Source organism: Letharia lupina (genome assembly GCF_014066315.1).
Source record: "Letharia lupina isolate WasteWater1 chromosome Unknown contig_25, whole genome shotgun sequence".
Taxonomy (NCBI): Eukaryota; Fungi; Ascomycota; class Lecanoromycetes; order Lecanorales; family Parmeliaceae; genus Letharia; species Letharia lupina.
This window is the reverse complement of record NW_023502994.1, coordinates 98,238-113,687: the sequence shown is the minus strand read 5'-3', so window position 1 is coordinate 113,687 and position 15,450 is coordinate 98,238. Positions and strand designations below refer to the sequence as shown.

At 49.0% G+C, this 15,450-nt stretch overlaps 4 protein-coding genes across 4 annotated transcripts; 2 read left to right on the top strand and 2 right to left on the bottom strand.

Moving 5' to 3' along the window:
• Positions 1-383: 383 nt before the first annotated feature.
• Positions 384-977, top strand: HO133_006551 (uncharacterized protein; the record flags this gene model as incomplete). Its single annotated transcript, XM_037297449.1, has 1 exon — positions 384-977. The coding sequence occupies one exon, from the start codon at positions 384-386 to the stop codon at positions 975-977; it is 594 nt and encodes a 197-aa protein (XP_037147159.1).
• Positions 978-1,190: 213 nt separating this feature from the next.
• Positions 1,191-1,746, bottom strand: HO133_006550 (uncharacterized protein; the record flags this gene model as incomplete). Its single annotated transcript, XM_037297448.1, has 2 exons — positions 1,191-1,282; positions 1,506-1,746. 2 exons carry the CDS (start codon positions 1,744-1,746, stop codon positions 1,191-1,193), a joined length of 333 nt encoding a protein of 110 aa, XP_037147158.1.
• Positions 1,747-2,343: 597 nt separating this feature from the next.
• HO133_006549 (uncharacterized protein) lies at positions 2,344-2,691 on the bottom strand (the record flags this gene model as incomplete). Its single annotated transcript, XM_037297447.1, has 1 exon — positions 2,344-2,691. One exon carries the CDS (start codon positions 2,689-2,691, stop codon positions 2,344-2,346), a length of 348 nt encoding a protein of 115 aa, XP_037147157.1.
• Positions 2,692-10,778: 8,087 nt separating this feature from the next.
• HO133_006548 (uncharacterized protein) lies at positions 10,779-14,461 on the top strand (the record flags this gene model as incomplete). Its single annotated transcript, XM_037297446.1, has 6 exons — positions 10,779-10,784; positions 10,843-10,940; positions 10,969-11,200; positions 11,369-11,719; positions 11,774-12,231; positions 12,280-14,461. 6 exons carry the CDS (start codon positions 10,779-10,781, stop codon positions 14,459-14,461), a joined length of 3,327 nt encoding a protein of 1,108 aa, XP_037147156.1.
• Between the last annotated feature and the right edge of the window lie 989 nt (positions 14,462-15,450).

Here is a 15,450-nt window from a genome sequence, read left to right as displayed (position 1 = left end):
TTCAAGATCAACACGTTAGTGCAAGAAATCTTCATTTGTTAGTCATTCTCCAACATCTAGTTTTGCGTTTTCTAATTTCTCTAGCGAGTGGTAGCAGTGATCTCGAAGAATGTAGTAGCCAGGTAGATTTGTTCGAGAAAGAAGGGCACTCGGCAGCCTCACGGAAGGGGAAGGATGCGTGCACGTATCCTCTGGTGTATTTTGTGATCACAGCCTTAGGTGATGTGGAAAGCACTCAACACTTATTCCTTCTTCTCAACACTTCTCGCTAGCTCACTCTGACTCCGAAAAGTCCTTAAGTTCAAAGGAATTCCTGCCTCGCCGTAGCAGATTTACATACCACTTCCATCTTCCACATCAGGACAGACCTCCGCGAAGTGGATATGGCTCCGAAAACACGATCGATGGCGCTCCAGAATGTCGCTACAATTCCAAAAGTCAGGGATAGCCATCGAAACATCAAGCTTGGAACGCCCAAGGGAAGTAACTCCAACGGCTACCAGGGATCGGGGACTCAGCCAAACCCATGGTGCATGTCAGAAGAGCAAATACAACGTGTCTGTGACCACTTCGCTAATGTTGGCAAAGCAAAGTCTCCCTGGGAATATGTCCGTAATCACTGTGTTCAGCAGCCGGCCCTCCTGCCCGTCGAGATGGACTACCTCGTCAATCTCTTGGCCTCTGTTGCAAAAGCACAGGGTGGCCGAGAGCGCTATAAAGGCTACTCTCATCTCGACTGGGATGACGTTGCGGATAAGTTCAACGCGAGATTTTCGGCGGATGACATGGCTCGGAGATGCGAGCCGCGGAAAGTGACGGTTCTGAAGTGCGCAATGCGGGGGAACTACCAGAAAGTCAGGATTGCCCTCTTGCGTGAGCGATGCCGGGAGGCGCATGAAGGGGCAGACAACGCCGGGATCTATGGGTCGTTGACGGCTGAGCAGCTTGAGCATTGCCTTATTCACGGAAGACCGTGACGGACATGGCTTTGGACGAGTGGGGGGATGGAACTACTGCTTTGGGGATAAGTACAGGTGCATGACTTTCAAGGTCTTGTGAGTAAATGGAAGAACGTGTTACCAAAAGTGGCTTATCAGATAGCGGTCTTGGTTGTGAGAATACGGCTCTCGAAATTGCAATGCGAGAACTCCGGCACCAAGAAGCATGTTTGTCTCCATCAACCACTCTGTTTAGTCTTTCTGGTCATGAATAGCCAACTGCTTATGTATGATCTGTGGCAGTGCAGTAACGGAAAGAGACCAGTGCCTACGACTACCCGGGTCTTTAAAAGACCAGCTCGGAAACAATCATTTGTGACCTTTGATGCTAGCCCTGAAATCCCTTTTCTTCGTAGTCCCACCATATTCTTTTCTCCGTTTCCTTAAGAGCTCTCATCCGTCTCCGGAGTATTACCCTCCAACTTGTTACGCACTTTATGCTCTTTCTGCCCCTCAGGCTTTCCCATCTTCTCTTTCTCACACTCATCAATAATGCCACTCCCATACCCTCATCGTAATTCATAGCACAGCAGGCCATCCAAAATGTAAGCTCAGGTCGACGAGCAAACTCTGCGTCCTCCTTTTTCCCAATCGCTTTGTAAAAACGCCTCCTCCAGTCTTTGGTGGCATCGAACTTGTGTCGTTTGGCGGCTTTTATCACGGACTTGATGATGCGGTCGATTTCGCGCTGTGAGGGAATTGGGTGGTCGGCGCAGTGTGCCTTTCGGTTAGGGGTTGAAGGAGCCATGGCTGTAGAGAGGCAGTCCTGTGTCCCTCTCAGTTGGTGTTGGGTGGGCTGTTGGAGGAGATCTGAATTAACTTTGACCGAGCTTGAGACTTGGAAATTGGGATTGCGGACTGGGTGGTTTGAAAGAAAAGGGCTGAGGATTGATTCTTGGGCTTGATGTTCGATTGATCTGGTAACGGAGATCTGCGCAACACTGATGTGCTGCCAGCACACACTGCTGCTCGCGTACGATCGCTTACATCTCTGCGAACTCGAAAAGCTCAGGCCTGTTGAATGGGTTGCCCGACCAGAAACTTGGTCATATACTAACTCTGGTAATTGTGGCTTTGTCTGCAATCCCCTTCTTCTCAACAATGCCTTCTACTTTACTGCTTGTCTGCCCAGGATGAGGGAATGTTATTAGCAGAGATGGCGACAATTATGGAAATGCATGCAGGAACACTTTCTAGCATCAGTAATTCCAGTGATTGAGTTTGAAGATATCTGATCTTGCCACTCTGCTTCCTGCCCTAGTCACACAAGCATGCTGTAACATCCACCACCACTCACCTCCGACCGCTTCCCCCAGCAACCTACCCACTCCCTATCTACAGCCTCTCAACCCACTCTCGCTTTCTTCGCCCCCCTCTTCTCCGCCCGGAACGCTTGCTCCGCTTCAGCGAACAGTCTTTTATACTCTTCCTCGTTCTCCATAAGCGCACAGTACAGCATCGCGACCGTTTTCTTCATCTGCGCTTCTCCACTGCCAGTGGTGCACGGTTTCCCCTCGAATCTCGCGTTGAATTCATCGGTGACTCTGTTCCAGTCGTTTATATTGTGTCGTGTGATGTCAAACTGGATTTGTTGGGCGTGTTTTATGAGCAGGCTGATGAGGTAGACGGCTTGGTGTCGTAGGAGGACGGGATGGTGCGTGCAGTGTGTGGAGTGGGGTTTGGTACGCGACATGGCTGGGAGGTGGGTTCTGCGAAAGTGATGTGTGGGTTCTGGCGGTTGTTAGTTGGTGTGAAGATTTGGCTCGTTGGTCTGACCGTACCTTCCCCTTGCGGATAAATGATGTGGGATTTTGGTGGGTGTGAATGGGAAAGTGCAAGTGTAGAGTTTTGACCTTGGTTGGGAGCAGAGTGACAGAATTGTCGAAGGCATGGAGTGTTGGTGGCTTCAGCTGGTGTTCAGTCTATTTTCCATCTCAACACAGTCACACCATATGATCTTAATCTGTCAATGCTGTTCATTAAGTGGCCGAGGGGGCATATACTTTTACATACGGATTTAGAGACAGAAGGCGCATCGAACGACTTGGCATCACAATTACAAATGCGAAGCTGTTCTCCTCTCCGCGCCATGGCCTTGTTACGGCTTAGGAGGGCATGCGTTCATCTCAATGGCATCAATTACATAGTCTTTGGTACTTTCGTGAGACGTTGATGGGGAGATCTGCCGCGTTGTCGGACTTTGCGTAACGGAAGAGCTGCGAAGGAGTAGAATGATTTCAATTGGAGAAGACAGGATGGATATTGCTTTTTCAAGAAATAGAAACACAGCGGCGAAGCATGGTACTAAGGAAACAAGGCTTCAACTAGAAAATGGGTGGAGGACACAGGTCCATCTGTCAATAATACCAGAGACGCATCAAATTTCGATCTCCTTGGTAAACCAACTCGGCTGATGCAATCAACATGATTGCGTCACAGTCAAAGTACGAACCCCACACCCCTGCTGACACCTGCAGCTCTCAAAGTCAGCAATGCATCTTTAGAGGAGAAAGCTCAACTTACGTCGTCACGCAGCTCTCCTTCACCACGGTCGTCGCCGTCACTGCGGGGCAGCACGCCGCAGGACAAGACAGCGTCGTCATGGTTTGGATGATACAGTCCGGCACGATGCAGGTGGATGGTGCTGGAGGGCAGTTTTGCGATTTAGTGGAGGTTATTGTCGGACAGTATGGTTGCGCTGATGTGGTTGTAGTGATTTCTACGGTGCTGACGGTGGTGATGGTGCTGAGGCTGGTGGTGGTGTAGGTTGTTGGTGTGGGCGTGCAGGTGGCAAGGGAGGTTGTGAAGAGGGCGGTTGTACCTGAGAGCAGAGCGAGCAGGCTGGAATGTCAATAAATTAGCCATTGAGCCTTCAGGCTGGCTGGATGGTTGAATGCGATCTTGGTTGCAGAGTTGGGATGTCGAGCATACTTCAAGGCCAGGCAAGTCTTGGACAACTTGTACATCCTGAAAAGCGGGAGTTGGGGTTCGAGCTTGTTGTTTCTTGTGTTTTTCCTCAGGAAGATGAAGTAGGCAGGATCGATTCGTGCTTTTTGAGAACAAAACAATAGCCAAAACCCCCCCCCTTACCGCTGCAACTAGATATAGGTTTTCGACAGAAATCGCATAAAATCTCCGTTTTCAGCGCTATGATGTTTCCACAGGCTGAGGTCCTATGATTGGTCATCTCGTCTTTCATGGTATACTATGACAAATTTTAATGCAGGTCGAGGGTCTACGCTCCCGCGATCCCCGCAATCCTTTTGCTCAATCCGGATGCCGCAAAACCTGGCTGACGTGAGACGTATGGCCTCCTCCAATGATCTCTGCGCACGGAGCACGCCCTCGTCTCTTGTTACTTGTTTCTTGACGACTGCACCTTCTCGCTAGCTGTTCACGTAGACAGTGTACGAGACCGTTTTCAACCCCGTTAAATCCTTCACGCCTTGCATATGTTACATCGCCCATTCTCCCACTTCTTGCCAAAATCAGTCTCTCGTTCCAGTGGACGATCGGCTTGCGGCTCGCACAGTTAGTGGAGAGGCGTGCGTACCCTAGACTCAACAAGATCAAAAAGGTATCTCAAGTATGTCTAATCCAGAGCAGCCATCGCTTCATAGTGACCGGGTTTCGCTTCTTGAACGCCATATGCATAGAGTGTGGAATGAAATTGACGCCACTAGGGTCGAGATCATCAGCGTCAGCAGCCATGGCCATGAGTGCACAAACCTTTTGGCTCAAGTATCATGCACGGCGTACTTACTCTAAGGTAGTCGCGGAGATGATGTGCCCCGGGTGATACCATATGCCTGAGACTTCCCAGGGAGGTTGGAGGGAAGAGAAGAAGGTTGCGCAGAGCGATGGATGTGAGTATTCCACTACTGCTCCGGTGCCCGAGTTCTGTCAAGCTTGGCAAGCTAATGACCTTCAATCTTATCTAATCAACGTGTTTGCGGTCTAGCGCGAGACCCGATTTTACTGCCACTACAGCATTCTCTGCAACCATTCGTCCGTGCCACCAACTTCTTGCCAAGCATCTTCCGAATCCCTACTCTTCAAGTCTTTGCCAAATCGCCGAATGGCCGCGTATCTGACGTGCTTAGAATGTCGTTGCCAGAGCGCGTCCTTCAATGGACATGGCGAGTCGCCGGAGGTCAGAAAACTATCAAAGACCGTTGGTGGCAGAGTTCCTGCTTGATGGCCTCGAGTAGCTGGGTTGAGACCCTCTTTGCGGATTGCTCCTTAGACGCGTGCCGGAGGCGTAGAGCAAGCTCACGAGGACTCAGGTGATGTCAAAATTCAGGTATGTGATGTGTAGGTTGCATCATTTGTTCTATCTGCGGACTCCCCTGGGCAAGTATTTGTACCCCATGCAAATTAGGTGGTTGTTCGAACAAGTGGCTGGGATCCTCATTTCGACAGGTGACGCAAGAGAGAGCTGTCCATGCTACTCTCCATTCTCGTTTCCTGCTTCGACCCAGCGACCAACCATATATTCAAGATGAAAGATGAAGTAACGAGGTGTTGCAGCAGAAGTAATCGAAAGTATAACTCAGCTGGGTGTTGGAAGGTTATTGATTTACACAGAATATAAGAATCTCCGCTATAAAAATCTCCGCTTCAGTCCTTGAACCCTTTATATTACCATCAATACGGGGTGTTTCAAGACATTTTAGCTGCGTTAATATCATAATGTCGATACTACAAGTCTATAAGTACAGTATTCCTTAGCAAAATATATATTTGTGGATCTGGTTAGGGTGTGTGGGACTCTCTCAGTGCCAAAATTTGTAACATTTTCTGCATACGCTATTAGGTCCCGACACGAAAATGACAAAAGCTAAAATGGAATACTGAAAAGGAAGAAAGAAAGAAAAAAAACACTCGTTCTCCTGCCGGTTTCCCCCTCCTCTCATTCCAGATCGCAATGACATGAGGCAAACATTCCTCTATTACTTGCTACTCCTGCTACCTCCACCTCAGCTTGTGGACCAAGTCCTTGCGCGCCGGATGGTCAGCAAAAGATCATCCAAATCGGATTCCCCTCTTCAGGCTCCTCTTCAACTTGTCCCCTCCGCCGCTCCCACCGGGCAACGGACCGGGACTCGGTCCGCTGGGCGTCAGGCAAGAACCCTCCAACTCCCCACCGGTAAACACCCAGTAATCATTCTTGTCGATGCCGTAGCACCCCGTAGCGGACGGGGCCCTGCACTGAGTACCGTCGTAGCTCGGAAGCGAGGACTGACAGGTCGTGTCGTCTTCGAGCGGGATTAACTCTCCGACGCCGTTGCCGTAGTTTTTGGTGAAGTCCATGTACACGCTGACAGCGTTGGGCACGTTGACGCAGAGAACGTCTTCGATGGGGTTGGTGAAGGGCCCGGCGCCTTGGTCGTTGCAGCCGGAGGATTTGTAGAAGGTCACGGTTTAGGTTGTGTTGTCTGCCGCTAGGGCTGGGGTGAAGATGCTCAGGGCCAGGAGCAATGCTGCTGCGGTGCAACGCATGTTGGATATTGTGTTGCTGAATGAGTGGTCAACGTAGAAGAGGCAAGGATCGTGTATATGTTTGATGTCCTTGGGTTGACCGAACAATGGGCAGATTATTGGGAATGTAAGGCGGAGTACACTCTGGAGAAGCTTCTGAACGCCAGAAAAAGAAGACAAGTTCAAGACTGAGAAGACCTCAAGACAGAAATTGTTCGGAGAATAGGTCGCGCAGCGTCCACTTGAGCTTCGACCAAGGAGAATAAAGAGGAGGTTGCGTGCAGAGCAGGACTGAGGGTGGGAAACACCGCTTTTTATACCCGGGCGCCTGCCGTTGTCCTTCTGAATTGAGGAACGAGGCCTGACTCCCAGTCCGTCGTGTGTCAGGAGTCCCATCACTTTATGACTGTGTACAATCACAATCTTCTCATCATTGACTCGTGGTGACGCTTTCTCATTACAACTCCGCCATCGCATGGCAAGGCTCACAGCGCCCCAGCCTGATCATCGTTTCAGCAGGATGGAAGGGGAAAGGGGAATAGCTAAGACCAAGAACTCGTGATATTTGGGGTCAGCCGTGAGGTCGTGAAACGAAGAAGTCCATCGATGCAAAGTTTCAGGAGCAACAAAAAGGTCATACCGACGTCTAGCGCAAAACGCACGTCATCGTAGGGGCCATATTTGAGGCTTAGTTTTGAAGGAGTGGTGCTGTCATCCCCAGTGATGCTCTCCACTCAAAGGCTAACATCGAGTCCGCCTGATCTGATCGTTGGGTCAGGAGGAGGCGAAGATGGAGACGGGATCTGGCATCAGAACTTCACCATGTTGAGATCGACTTTGAAGATTACGGTCTTGAAAGGAGGGGTGTTCCAGTGGGTAGTGGTTTTTTTTTGGATATGAGGCTTACCAAGAATTCGCCTGATGGTGGTTTCAGGAAGTGGAGGAGGCATATGGTAGATCAGGCATCCAGTAATCGTCGTGCTCGGAATTGATTCTCCAGAGTATCGTGACGGAGCTATTTTGCCGCCCTCAGGTGTTAGTATTGATCGCACCAATAGCGAAGGTATCACCTCAGGCCAGCATGTGGAGGAGTGCCATGGCCAGGAAAAGACCGCCGCAATTACTGAATCGCTTTCGTTCCACGGTTGAATTTTCAGACTCGCACAAAGACCAAGAAAGCCAAAACGAAAAGAGCGAACAGAACTGAACCGGTCTGGTTGAACTCTTCTTATCTTGGATCGGTACAAAGATGAGATACTTAAAGCCGCGGTTTTGATCAGGATCTAGATAGTTCACTATACGTCCATGGCTTGCTCTGACTGTTCTCGTGATCATCCTACAAGGGTGCTGGAAATATCTCCAAGGAACGAACTTACTGGTCTCATCAAAAGAAGAGCCGAAGATAGTAGATCCCACCAAACAGGGATCAAATCCCCATGTTTCGGGAAAGCTTGCAAATTGGCTCCGTTCTGCACAGAATGACTAGTTGCCGCAACGCTGCAGGATTTCAATAAGAACTCGGTCCTACCAAATACCATGTGCTTGTGCAAGGATAATGGGGTGTCAGAAGGAACGATGGCACGGAGTGCTTAGTGAAACCTGGTACATTCTTGCGCCTCATCGTTGGTCTGAGCGCATACGACTACGTCCAGCCGTGAATCGAATGGCCAATGAGTGCAAACGTTGTGCTGCAATGAGAACCCATAATGATAGCAAGGGTTTATTCAACTCAAGCTTCACGGGAAGAAAAGAAAAAGCACCGCAACACCGTTGTACCAGCGCCAATAGGAATCGAACCTATTACGAACTAAATACCCTCTGAACGCGGTGTTGTTAGAGGTATTTAGTTCGTATTAGGTTCGATTCCTAATGGCGCTGGTACTATGGTGTTGCGGTGCTTTTTATTTTCTGCGCGGGACTCCAGATTTGAAGTTCGCGGGAGGTGTCGCCCTAAGAAAATCATCTTACCGCTAATCCGAAACACACTAATTAGGCTAGGCTTGCGGGAACAATTACTGTTGTAAGGTAGGTCTAGACTGTGGTTGGAGGTATTTAGTTCGTATTAGGTTCGATTCCTAATGGCGCTGGTACAATGGTGTTGCGGTGCTTTTTATTTCTGGCAGCGCCATTAGCCACAGGTTTTAAAGTTCCGTCGAGCGGTGTTGGCGAGGGCTTAGGTTCGAAACCCGTGCGACGCATTGATTTGTGAAGCGAAATGTTCCCCGTTAGTTATAGTCCGGGGGCGGACACCTGTTGGTTGTGGTCGTGTGGTTGGAGGTATTTAGTTCGTATTAGGTTCGATTCCTAATGGCGCTGGTACAATGGTGTTGCGGTGCTTTTTAGGCTTGCGGGAACAATTAAGGTAGGTCTAGACTACAACCCTTTAGGCCATGTTTGCGATACTGTTGAGCCGAGTGTTAGCGGGATAGCCTATGTGCTGTCAACAATACACGTCTGAACAACCTTTAGAGAATTACATTCGGTCTTTCTCCAACAACATTGGTGATGGTCTACGCGCAGACTCTCACCTTTCTGTTATCGAACACCGCTGATACGCTAGCGAAACAGAGAAAACCTTGGAATTTGGTTTCGCATTTGGTGAGAGAAATGGATAATGTCTTCCTCCTACCAGACCACCATGAGAGAAAGTTTACGTCATGTCTTTGAAATGCTACGTAAGCAAGCAGCCTCGAGACTTGTCCCATGCACCCCATCGTCCTTTTCACCAAGATACCGAACCTCTCCCCGTCCCTCATAGCATTGGCTTCTATTCCCCGCTCAAGCATCTCTCTACTTTATATACTCTTTTTGAACAGCCTTCGACCAGCTACGACCACCGACGCCTTTTTTGACTCTGGAAAACCTTTAGGTCATCCTGTGTCCACACTGGCCTGCTCTGCCAGCTAGCTGCGACTGACGTTTCTGCAAATTTGTGGGGCTCCTTCGTCGCGGGGTCGAAGTCTGCATTCGTATGGACTTGTATCTAACGCGCGTTGTACTGCATGTTTCGCTTTGCGTCATCGATGTAAAGGTTGCAAAGGTCGCCGATTTCGGCCGCTAGTAGCGCTATGAGCCCAGTGCAGTGCTGAGGGTTGAGGAGGGTAACCTTGACAGTTTTAAAGATGTGACTCTGAGGACGGTGCTTGGCAAAATAGTATGAGGACAGAAAGGAGCGCATCTGACGAGACATAAGAAAATCTGTTCTTTGCTGAAATTCTTTGTATACCCGAAAACTTTTACACGTTCTTTTTTTGTATCTACAGAGAGAAAAGAATCTTATCATTACGATCGAGGAAAACAACTTTTCACTGTACTCGTATTTGTTTATTATAATGTTCATTGACCCAATCCAATTACTTTTGCCCTTTGTCTTACTCTATCTTGTAGAGTGAATGTCAAGGCCATGATAGGTTGTACATTTTACATTGCTACATATACCTACTACCACGTCGACTGGATAGCGGGTCTGAACCCGCCTCCTGTTCAGGCGCCAGATATACCGTTACGCTCTGAGCAGACTATCTAGACCAAAGTAAATGGATCTGGACAAGTGGTACATTGGGAAAGCGATTAAACATATAATCCTATGCCCGTGTGCGAGGCGGTGGTAAAAGATGGATGTACCTTGATTGTACCTGTCGCCTCCTCTCATCCGTATTGCCTGCATCCTTCGCATCTCATCGACGGACCGCGCCCTCTTCTGAGTACATGTGTCATCGCTTGGATCGGAACATGTCCCGAAGCAGCGTGCATCTTCTTTTGTTGTGAGTGTGCCTTGTTTCAAGAGCTGAGATCAGCGAGGCGGATCCAATGCACAATTTCATCATGCCAAGGATCCCTTCTGGCCAACCATCTCCCAGAAACAGCGCCCCTGCATGCACAATACCTGCTGACCCACTTCTTCCACAAGACAAGCTATTTTGGTAGCTGAGATAGTCTATTCCTTCCCAGTTCTCTAAGCCGCCGCGCACCTAAAATTAGCATTGGCCGAGACGTCGGATTGTCAGCCTCGTCGAGACAGAGACCTGCTCTAGGCGACAGCGTAAGACGTTTGCAAAGCTAGTTGCCATCCTGAATCTTATCATACTCATCTATTCTCATCTCATATCTGAATAGCAAATAGTGTTCTCCTCCTGGCCATCGCTTCGAACACTTGGCGTATCAAAAACCTTGGTGCACAGCCGCCGAGTTGCGGGGTCGAAGCCTCATTTGCTGCCCAGCCTTCATTTTCGCACTCAGGATTCCGAGCACAAGATTCCATACTTGCGATAGGCCTGTGCCATTGCACCTTTAGACGTCATGGAAGTAAGCACAGAAAATCACACTAGCGAGCTTCATACCCTTTCTCATACTTGCGATCCAGGACTCTACAAACCCTCCCGAAGGTCGCTTGCTCAAGGTGTATCCCCCGGAAGGCGCTAAAGATGACACATCCGTCGAGTACGCAGAATACTCCGATTCGTATGGATGGTATTTAACAAAAATTCAGTGTCATTGCGATACATGGCCTGGGAACTACGACTCCTCACACCTGGGAGTATAACACGAAGACGAAAACCGTCAACTGGCTCAGTGACCCGGATATGCTGCCGAACATTGTACCCTCTGCGAGCATCTACACGTTCAGCTGGAATGCAAAGTACTATGCGGACGCGTCTGTTGCACGTATAGACAGTGTCGCAGGGGTGTTGTTGAGCAACCTCCAAAGCCAGCGTGATAAGGTGAAACCCCAACAGTAATGCCCACGCACGCTCTGATTTCAATTGAAGGACGATATGCAATCAAGGCCTCTAATCTTTGTGGCTTCGTGCTTTGGTGGTCTTGTTGTCACAAAGGTGAGGCTGTGGTCCTATCGAGAATATACGAGAGCGTACTAAAGTCTTTTGAAGGCACTAGAAATTGCAAACATACATGGTAGTCAGTACCGAAACTTGGTCGTTGCTAACTCCGGCGTTGTCTTTCTTGGATCTCCGTTACAAGGCACCAAGGCTAGCAAAGCTGCACAATGGCACGCTATGCTAGGCGGCATTCTCAATAAAGCACCCTCTAAGACACTTCTTCAAGGCCTCGATGGTAGTACCAGGGCACTGAGAGAAAGCTCGGAAAAGTTTGTCACAATGGTGACGACCCTTCCGATACAGACAATGACGATGTGCTTCTGGGAATCAAAGAAAACCCAAGTCCTTAAAGGCGTACTTCCAGCATGGACCTTGTCGCTTCGCCGCAGCGTTGAGATGATTGTAAGCCATCATTTCATAGCTGCGACTTGGGGCTAATCAAGACTCGCGATACAGTTAGTGGAAGAAGACTCTGCGTGCCTGTTTGGACACCCAAAGACGATGCTCGATGCACCTCACTCCATGATGAGCAAATTCTCTGGCCCTAATGATGCAAGCTTTGTTCTTGTCACTAGTGCTATTAAAAAGATGGTGGAGGAAGCAAAGACAATCGCTGTCGGACGGGGAGAAGGTATTTATTGGTCTTCGCTAGCAAAAGACCCGAGTATATGCTGGGGTAATGCTTACATTCACCTAGCACTCCACCTTCACAGTGAACATTTCATGGTCCCTCGTAGACCGAACACTTTGTTCACTGGCCGAGAGAAAGAACTTGGAGAACTCGAGCAAGCGTTATGCACTTCACTCTCGACAAAAGCACACACCGCAATACCGAAGATATATGTTATAGTTGGCATGGGCGGCGCTGGCAAAAGCGAGGTTGCTCTGAAACTTGCACATGACAACCGGCTAAAGTAGGAATAAACATGCACGACGCATACACTCTGACTGACATACTTCAGATTCTGGGGAATTTTTTGGATAGATGGGCGGAGTGAGAGCTCGATCAAAACAGGCTTTGCGACTACCGCCCGAAGCTGTGGCCATCACGATGAAAGCCTTGAAGGTGTAATGTCTTGGCTTCAGAACACATCTCACTCCTGGCTGCTTATCCTAGACAACGCGGACAATAAGGACCTAGATTACGCCCAGTTTCTCCCAGCCGGAAAAAACGGAAGTATCTTAATCACTACACGCCTCCTTGAGTGTAGAAAGCATCAAACAGTAGGACAGGACAATTATGAGGGACTGGGTCAGGAAACGGCTATCGAGCTTCTTCTCAAAGCTTGCGGCATTGAAATGAGCTCGCGAAGGGCTCATGAAGACAATGCTCGCGCAGTTGCTGAACTTTTAGGCTGCCATGCCCTTGCTATCATACAAGCCGGAGCAGCCATCTCTCAAAACTTGTGTGGTCTGGTGGAGTACGGGGATACCTTTGTGCGCCAGCGACGAGCGCTTTTCGAATGCTTTCCGAAACAAGAAAGGTCAGAGTATGGAGGGGTTTATGCCACCTTCGAAGTGTCCGCCACTTACCTCAAAGACCGCGATGATCAGATCGCCAATGATGCGCTTCAGCTACTCAACTTCTATGCTTTCATGCATTTCACAGACTTTCCGGAAGCAGCTTTCGAGGAGGCCTGGAAGAATTCGATGGATGAAGATGTAGTTTCCTCTTGCTTGAATTCGGATGATGAAGAGGACATCTGGAGACTTGCTCCGTGGCACGTCTCTCACCTTCCAACGTTTCTGCGACCGAATCTGAATGACATCAACTTGGACAAGATGCGCCTTCGCAAAGCCAGGTCGCTGCTCACATCTCTTTCTCTCGTGGACTTTGACCCGGCCAGAGGTACGACGCGCATGCATCCTGTGAGCCACTTTTGGTCCAGAGACCGGCTGCAAATGCCGGAGGACTCCATGACCGCTAGGCTGAACGGTCTTTCTGTGCTTTCGCTGTCCATCGAATATCCTCGCGCTACCGACATAGGCGTATTGGTGAGCCAGCTTCAGCCTCATATAGAGTCCATTGCATACAGTCTGAGTGAGTGGGACTCGCAAAAATGCAACTTCCATTTCCAGCAGTCCATATGCCGACTTAGCTATGCTATGTACCTTTCGAGCTCTAGCTCGGCGCTCTTTGAACTGCTCCAGATGATCCCAATCCAGGCAGATGAAACTTGGATCAGAACTGAAAATGGCCAAGAGATTCATTATCTTCATGGTATTTCAATGCTCGGATATGGTGACGCCGGTAAGGCGGTGGTTCTGCTAGAAAAATTGAGTGAAGCACAGGAACAGACTCTCGCTGCAGAAGACCCGATGTTCTCATGTTCGCAACACGCACTCGCAAGCGCGTACCTCAAAACAGAAGAAACAACCAAAGCAATAGAGTTGTTCGAGCGGATAGCTCATGTTGAGAATGAAACTTTGGGCCCAGAGCATAGCAATAATTTAGCATCACAACATATACTTGCTATAGCATATCTGGAGGTAGGAGAAACAGCTAAAGCCATAGCTCTGCTAGAACCAGTGGAGGAAATAGGGGCAAGAACGCTAAGACCAGAGCATCCACATCGTTTAGCGTCACAGCACGAACTTGCTAGAGCATATTTTCGGGTAGGAGAAACAGCTAAAGCCATGGCTTTACTAGAGCTAGTGGTGGAGATAGAGGCAAGAACGCTAAGACCAGAGCATTCAAATCGTTTGGCGTCACAACACGTACTTGCTAGAGCATATCTGAAGGTAGAAGAAACAGCTAAAGCCATAGCTCTGCTAGAATCAGTGGTGGAAATAAGGGCAAGAACGCTAGGACCAGAGCATCTAGATCTTTTGGTGTCACAACATTCACTTGCTGGAGCATATCTGGATATAGGACAAACAGCTAAAGCCATAGCCCTGCTAGAACCCGTGGTGGAAATAGAGGTAAGAACGCTAAGCAAAGACCACGTGGATCGTGTGAACTCCGTTTATGTTCTCGCTGCCTGTCACCACGATGCCGGGAACTACGAGCAAGCGCTTCAGCTTGCCAGGTCGATCGAGAATGTCGCACGGAATCGGCCAGGACAAGAGTCTGGGTTTGCTGATTGGAATGCGGAACTGATTGGTTACATCATTAGAGATCGGAATCGGGAGGAGGCGAGTTGATAGGCGGATGTTTGCGCCTCTTGTGTCACCACTTCAACGGAGTTGGAGAAGGGCTGGGACGGGAAATGGAAATCTTGGAAAGAATGTGTCAATTTCTGCTGCTTGTTGTCATTCGAACGGCGTGGGAAGATCACAAAGACACGAGAAATCCATGTGCGGCGACGGTGATACTTCCACCAATCACTGTGGATAGAATGTACTCTCCAAATTGTCTAGAACAGTATCTCATCTACCGTAACCCCAGAGCCTCCTTTTCCGCTTCTGTTTCCCGATGCGCCCGAAGTCTCTTCCAAGCCTCTCCGCTATTTGTTCAATCACTCCCTCGCCCCACCCATTATGAACTTCTAGTTGAACTCTTCTACGGTGTTGCCTAAGATTCAGAGTCGTCCCAAGAGCTACGGTGTATGCGAAGCTGATTCTGGCTCAGATGCTCGAGAGTGAGATTGGGTATGTTAGTGAGAATGATAATGTCTGCCGGTTCATTGAAATGGGGAGAGCAGGAAAGTGTGTCGAAGATTGCACTGAGTTGTGGTGTGGGAGGTCGATATGGAAACATTACGAGGCCCTCGTAAGTGAGTCGAATGGAGCGTCGACGCAGTGCTTTGCATGATGAGCAAGGCACAAGCCAAATAGGGTTCTCAGCGGCAAATAAATCCTGTGCTTCTGTATCTTTGATAAAATCCAAGGCTCTCTTCCATAGCATAAGGTTGACTTTTGACGTTTCGTTTCTCCTCTACTACTCGGGTTTATCCTTCTTACAATAGAAATGTTTTATTGCAGCACCCTCTGCGCTATCCCATCTGTCTGATCCTAGTCAACACCCTTCAGTCTCATATCTCCTTCACAGCGCCTCCTCTTGCCATTCCCGTGCTTACTTCGAGCTATGCACTCATTTTCCTCATTTTCCCTCTGGCGCCCCGACTGCTCTGCGAGTGAGTTTGTTATATAGCTAACCAAAATTTGTATGTTACTTTTCGACTATAGAATAC